This window comes from Ziziphus jujuba, chromosome 7 (assembly GCF_031755915.1).
Source record: "Ziziphus jujuba cultivar Dongzao chromosome 7, ASM3175591v1".
NCBI lineage: Eukaryota > Viridiplantae > Streptophyta > Magnoliopsida > Rosales > Rhamnaceae > Ziziphus > Ziziphus jujuba.
Window position 1 is genome coordinate 25,807,225 of NC_083385.1, and position 7,687 is coordinate 25,814,911.

Here is a 7,687-nt window from a genome sequence, read left to right on the forward strand (position 1 = left end):
CATGATAATGAATAAAAAAGCTGGTGATGAGGACAGTGTATGAGAAGTACTACTTATAGAAAAATCAAAATGGGCGATGACAGAAGCAGCTTTCTGATCAGCATCAATCCAAAAGGGTTGGAGTATTTCCGTTATACTTTTTATTTCTTCATACTTTTTGTTTTAAAAAGTTAATCTTAAAAAAGAGTCCTTCAATTTATTTTTTATTTTATTTTGTTTTATTACATTCAATTTATTTTTTATTTTATTTTGTTTTATTACATTATATTTTTATTTTTATTTTTGATTGGATCTGATTCTTCAAATATAGATGGTGAAAACTATTTTCTATTTGTATTTTATATCATTTTTTATTTGGTGTTACACAAATTTCAACACCACCATGAGCACAATTTTTATAGAAACATATATTTACTATTTTATTTTGTAGTATTCAATAATCAATGATTATAGAAAATACCAAAACGAAGAGTTAAAAGAGTTTTTTGATCAACCTAATAAAACTTTATTCTTTTTATGATGCTCTTTAATTTTAAAAAAAAAAAAGCTTTTTATTGAAGATACTGTAAATAAAAAACATATGAGAGAATATAATAAATAAAGAGTGAAATTTTTTATCCAACTCCAAAAGTACTCTATATCATTACCCTTTATTTTTTATTTTTTAATAAATAATTATTTTTTATTTTTACAACATCCAACAACAACAAAGTGCTTATATATGTGTGTGTATATATATATATGTGTGTAAGTAAAAAAAGAAATATGAAATTAAATAAAATTATTAATTGTGCATTGAAAATTATAGATATAATAAATAATTGTATTAAAAGTTTTATTTATAAAGTGAGATTTGACTCTCTAAATATAAAGAGTTAAAGCTCACTCTCTAACTTAACTTCTTAATTTAAAAATTCTATTAAAGTTATAACATATGAATGTGATTCTTTAAAATGGAGAAATTGAAGCTTTTAAAAAGCCTATTGGATATGCTCCAACAGCATCTCCAATGAAGAGGGAGGCAACGGCGAAGGCTTTGAAGGGCACTAGGTTGGAGTGCCCCGTACACCCTCTTCTCAACGACACTATTCCCCATCCCAACTGGGCTGCGCTTGCCATACCCCACCACCAATGCGACTCACTACCAACACCACCACCACCACCACCACTACCTTCCTTGTTGTCTACGTCTACTACCTCTTCCTCCTCCACCATCTCATTCAACAATTCATTCTCTCAATTTCTCTGCTCTCCCTCCCTTCGATCTGCTTATGCATTCTCTCAGTTTCCTCCTCTTCACTTTGTCGAAGAGAGGCCTGTCTGTCTGTGTAAGGTTTAAGCGAGCTCATGCTGAATTTGGGCCCTCGACCGAGAATGGGCTTAACACCAACTGTACTATATACAACAACTCAGTCTTTTGGAATAGTAGTAAAGGATTTGAACGAAACGAAGATTTTATTTTCAAGAACTAATTAAAAATATTAATATTTAAAAAGAGAAGATTGATTTTTATTATAATTATTTTCCTGATTTCCCGAAAACCTTTTTCTAATAAATAGAAAAATAAAAGAACATTGGTGAATGAATAGCATACGAATTAACTTGGGTCTAAAGACTAAAGTTTCCGACCCAGGCAATGCTATATTTTGGGCTCATCCCAATTATGTACAGTAGCTGACCCAATGACATTTTTCAGACTAGACTATGACTAGATTGTCCAAGTTCAATTCCTTTTCTTTTATTTATTCTTCAAGTCATAGAATAGAAAATCATTTATTCATAAAAAAAAAAAAAAAAATCATTACATTTGTTTTTTTATTTTTATTTTTATTTTTTGACAAATTACGATATCATACATCCGAAAAAAAGAACCAAAATCATCAAACAACACACACACGTCTTAGATTAAACAAAGAAACAAACAAATTTAACCGTTCAAGGGGAAACACGTGCTGTTATTTGATCATATCCAGCTAAATTCCCATTTTTCATTCATAAGGAATTGATGACCTTGAATGCTGCGAGTTAATTAGAAGAACAAATCCTTGATGTTGGAAGCGACTGAAAAAATTGAGAATATAACAACAACAACAGCGACAATAGTAGAACTGCCAGTCCAAATATCCGTGAAGTAAACTCTCTTCAGTGTTGCCTTGGTAACATTCCAAAAATTTTCGTGAACCTTGTTAAGTTGTATGCGGATTTCACCGTAGTAGGGACTTGAAAACAGAGTTTCGTCGCAAAGCGTGTTAATCAAGTGGGCAACGGCATCATTGCTGCCTAGCCAGTTAGCAACAACCTTCTTCTTAACCAGCAATTTCACATCTTCATCGGTGTTGATAAGTTGATCAAGCAGGGAAATATAATTGCAGATTTGAGCCTCAAAAGGATAAAGACACTGCTCCAACGCCATGACATTCCTTATTAGGCACTCTGTGAAGTCTGTCACCTCAAATGTAGGGACCTCCAATATGTTACCCTTTTTATTAAACTTTATGTCAGTTAAGAACCTGTTACTACATGGCACAAAGTCCACCCCTGCTCTGTCTAGTTCCTTTGCACTATGGCGACAGTTGGCATATTCAGAACTAGGAACATAATTACTTGGACGCATGAACTGCCTGACCAAATCAGTGAAATATTTGATGTCCTTGAAGCGTTGCATTTCGTCGGATTCCAACGAATCAGATGTTGTTACTTTTCCATACAAGTAGTAATAATAACTGAAGAATTCGCAGGTCATCTTCATAATGAAATGGTGGCGTTCACTTTCGCTTTGGCTTTTGGATAGAAAAGGAGGGATGTTATTCAAATTCTGCGGCTGGTTTTCGAGGATGAAGTCGAATAGTTCGGTGAAAACAAAATATGGTAGCTGATTTTCCAGCATTATCAAGTCCAGCTCTATACATTTGATCAGCCATGGTGTTCTCAATATATAGTCAGTTATATCCTCTGGCTTCTTATCGTGAAGCCGATTTTCGAAGTTTCTCAAGAAGAGCTCGAAGATGAAGCAGGAGTCTCGCAAAATCACCTCCAAGAAGTGGTTCATGTCCTTCACATGATCAAAGGTCCCCGCTTAGATATTCCGGATGCGTTGTCGGCGATTGGTTACTTCTCCGGTGAAATCTCTGATAATATCCTTCTCCCTAATATGTTTACAGAAGTCCCTTTCCCAGAATTTGTGGTAATATTTGGTTTTGTGGTTTTCCATGACATTGAGTGTTGGTTTTCCATGGTGAAAAGGGCCTATGGAGATCAGTTTGGGAGTGTAAGCTGCTTCCTTTACCTGTCGAAGCTTCCTTGGAACTCTCTGGATCCAACATGTTTTTTTCAAGTCAGGTTCCAAGTCCTCTGGAATGTCAATTATAACACAAGGCTTTATCTCTCCCATGTCTGTAGACATGCATAAAACGAATTGAAAATATTTTATTAATTTAGTATAGGCAGAGTAAATAATTTGAACCTATATATGTTTTCAATTTTTCAGGAAATTGGCTCAGTTAGAATTTGATGCGTTAGGCAAAAAAGTGAAATGAAAATTGAACCATATGACTCTGGTTCCTTCAATTTTTCTATTAGGTCTGTCTCACCTAATTCCTAGTATATATCCAACCACAGTTAAATAACCATTTTGGTTCACCACGATTGTACCATTTAATAAGCCTAGATCATAACTACTTCTCAAAATGTGCTATTTAGCTTTAAAAAATTAGTTTTCCATACCTTCTAAATAATATGTGTTTCTCCATATCAAAATTTAAGGAAAAAAAAAAATTATATATATAAGGAAACACTTATAATTCCTTGCTGTGCCTTGTAGATGAATTTTTTTAAGAGGATCATCTTCCTCTCTTTTGACCAAAGAAAAAAAGAAAAGAAAAGAAAGCTGCCTCCTATGTTGTTTGCTGATTTATCCATTCAGGAGGATGATGTCCTGTACTTTGTGTAAATAACGTGATTCTTCAAATTGACATGTAATATGAGGGATCGGCACTTCCTTGCTGTGCCAGCAACCTTACCTTTGTTGATGTTGTAGTAGCCTTTTTTTTTTTTTTTTTAATTGCCAACCGGTGGCCCATCAATTTTTGTTTGTTTATGTTATTATTTTTTATAATTTGCTTTTTAAAAGTTAATATTTATAATTATTTCTTTGCCACTGGCTATCTTCGAAGGACTCTTTTTTCCATAGACTTCACCCAATATATTGAGTTACAATAGTTAGATAAAGAATGCCATTACCACAACCCAAAAAAAAAAATAAAAAATAAAACAAAATAATAATAATAATAGATAAAGAATGCCAAAAAGAAAAAAAAGTGCTGACTCCAAATAAATAACATCATCAAAAACAAATATATATATATATATATATATATAAACTACTACTACTTCATATTCTAAAATGTGCAGGGACTTTGTGACTTTAAGTCCTTTTCAATTTTCTGTGTTTTCCTTTCGTTTTTGTTTTTGTTTTTGTTTTTTTTTTTTTTGGGTAAAAATCAGTTCTTCTTTTTTGTAAAATAAATAAAAGAAATTAATCAGATGTTAATAAAAAATAAAAAAAAAAGTTATTCGATTGTCATTAATTAGAACATCTACAATAGTTACATGGATTACAAAGTGGGGGTGAAGAATGAAAAATATTCTTTAACAAGCATAAAAAAATAATTTTTTTTTTTTAGATAAGCATAAAATTGGAAGGATTTATTGTCTATATGACATAGATGTTTTATATTCAATAGTTTTATATAATATTGATGTGTATACATATATATTTTTTATTTCTTTTTTTTTGTTTTAAATTATATATTTTTGATAATAATTGTTTTTATTATGGATTGTTTTTATTTTATTTGTTTAGTTATACCATTATATAGATCTTCTGAAAATAGATGGTGGCCATCATTTTATTTATTTTTTGCTACACTAATTTAAGAGAGTTTGGTGAAATCATTATTATATTAAATATCAGTTGGCACGAAAAAAAAGATGGTCATATATATATATATATATATTTTTTTTTTTTTTCCTCTTAAACGAAAAAAAGCTTGTCACAGATGCTTTCGTATTATATGTGAATTTGAAGGATCACCTGGTTTGCGCAAAGACAGACATCGCCCTCCTCAACAGACACATGAGCGAACACGACAGAAGGCATCTTTTTTAATTTTTCTTATTTATTTATTATTTTTTGGTCAAAAGAGATGAGGCAGCTCCTCTAAAGAAAATTCATCAGGAATGAGACAGGGATCGCACTTCCGCTGGCAACGTTACCATTGCCTTTTTTTAATTGACAACTGGATATTATGGGTTGGCTATGGCCTGTTTCCCTTCATTTTTTTTTTTCTATTTTAAAATTTCCCTGTAAAAGTTAATATTTACACTTTTTTTATTGAATTTTTTCATTTATATTATATATATATATACACATATATATTTATATTTTAATGTGCAACAATGAATAATGTTATATTTATCAAAATTTTAATAAATAATAACAATGTGGTTAATAAATTATTTATTTAGAAAAACACAACTTTTTATTACTGTCCTCACAACTTTTTAACCCACCAAAAAAAAAAAAAAAAAGTCAAATTATTCTCACTATTGGATACACACTTTATTTTATCATGAATCTTCATATATCGTACAACTCAAGTAACATAAAATAAATAAATAAATAAAATTTGTTGAATAGAAAAAAATTTAATGTAAAATTTGGTTTAAAAAAATTACTTTAATTAAGATTTAGATTTCTTGTACTAATGCTCTGAAATTTTCATGATTACTTTAGTTCTTAATTTTTTTTTTTTTAACATGCAATTTTAGTTGGAATGCTTAAGTACAGTGTATTTTTAATTAGCTGTTAAAAGACTTATTTTTATTTTTTTGCTTATAAATAGTTCAAATTTATTTGCCTTACTTTCCACCTATTTGCTATTGCCTATAATCTAGTATTTAATTATTTATTTATTTTTTCTTTTGAGAAATATTTAGTCATTAATTAACGTGCAAACCAAAATTACATCTTAACTGTTAATTAAATATACATTGTTTTTAAGAATTAGGAAATATAACTGCACGGCTAATCAAGTTATGTGATATTAATGTTTAAAGAAATGAAATAAAGTCCTAAATAATTTAGAAGAAATCAAAGTCATCAATAAATATTTTTACCTATAGGCGTCCAAAGACTGAACTGACCAAGTGTGTTTCTTCTTTTACAATATGTGAAAAATGGGGGGGAATACGCAATTTGCCATGTGGCAATAGGCGAGATTCATAGTGGTTGGTTATGGTAATTTACGAGATGACGATATGATGATTTACGAGGAATAATACAAAAATGAGTAAAATAAAAACTTGCATTTACATTTGCAAGGTCAATGTAGTGATCAGATCGATCTTTTTTTTTTTTTTGTTTGCGTGATATAACTTATATCATTATATGTTATCCAAATAAAAGTTAGTAAGATTGTCACCGCATAACTTCTCTTCATCTGCAACTAAAATCTTAATCTCTTTGTTAATAGGGCCCGTTTGTTATTGGAGTCCCGGCCCATTTGTTACTAGAGTCCGTCTTTTGTTTGTGGTTTGTTTTTCTTAGATACATAGTATGCGTTGATTTTTAGTTTCGGTTTTTATCTTTTACTATGTCTAAACGTTGTTAGCTGTTGCTAAAGTATATTAGGCATTTATGATTTAAGTTAGTTATAAAGTTAATATATATATATATATATATAATTGAATATAATTTTAAATTGTATTGGCATTTAATATTTTTTTTTTATTTTTTTTTCAGTTCTTATTTGTTTAATATATTTAACAAAACGATAACTATCCTTAAATAACATTTTATATAAGCTAATTATATACTGTTAAATAGAGAAAAATTAAAAGTAATCATACTATCAAATAACACCTCCTTTTCTATTTCGCTTTTTGTTTTTTTTTTTTTTTTTGAAAACAAAAAACGTTTTTATGTGTTCGTAAAAAGTTGGAAATGGAAGTTGTTATTTTTCTTTTTTGCGTTTTTTGTTTTATTTTTATTTTTTATTGGGAGGCTGCGTACATGAACTTGAGGCGGAGATGCTATCGGTAGGAAAGAAAAGTTAGTATGGCCGTGTGTTCTTAATTTTTTCCTTTTTTGTTTCTGCATGCCACCTTCGTTCTATACCAGATTTTTTTTCCCCCTAAAAATACAATTTTTAGATTCTTAAAATTTTATCTTTCAGTTTCATTTTTATTTTGTTGTTTTATAATTCAATTTCTTTCTACTCACATACTATTTATTTTCTTTTAAAATGATTATATAAGTTATATTTATAAAACCGACTTCCTAAAACAGACTTTTTTTTTTGGGTAAATATTTTGGGTAAAAGTTTCGGTTTCTAAAACTAACTTAGAAATAAAATTAGCAGTATCTAACAACAACAGTGTAAACTCGTTATATATTTGGTGAACTCCCAAGTCCCAAGCCAACAAGACACTTACACAAGATTGCGAGGTGGTTTGTATTTTACATATTTATCCCTTCCAAACTTGATGACGGTAGCGGTAATGCGGTATGAAAAAACAATAGCTAGAGAGATAACAAAATAAAGCACATAAATAATGATTGAGAATTTTTAATACCGTTTTGGCACTATAAGACACTTAGTCGATACTCATAGAGTTGAATTTTTGT

The 7,687-nt window shown here is 29.7% G+C and overlaps 1 protein-coding gene across 1 annotated transcript; it reads right to left on the reverse strand.

Moving 5' to 3' along the window:
* Positions 1–2,029: 2,029 nt before the first annotated feature.
* LOC107423935 (uncharacterized) lies at positions 2,030–3,049 on the reverse strand. Its single transcript, XM_048479785.2, has one exon. It carries the CDS (start codon positions 3,047–3,049, stop codon positions 2,030–2,032), a length of 1,020 nt encoding a protein of 339 aa, XP_048335742.2.
* Between the last annotated feature and the right edge of the window lie 4,638 nt (positions 3,050–7,687).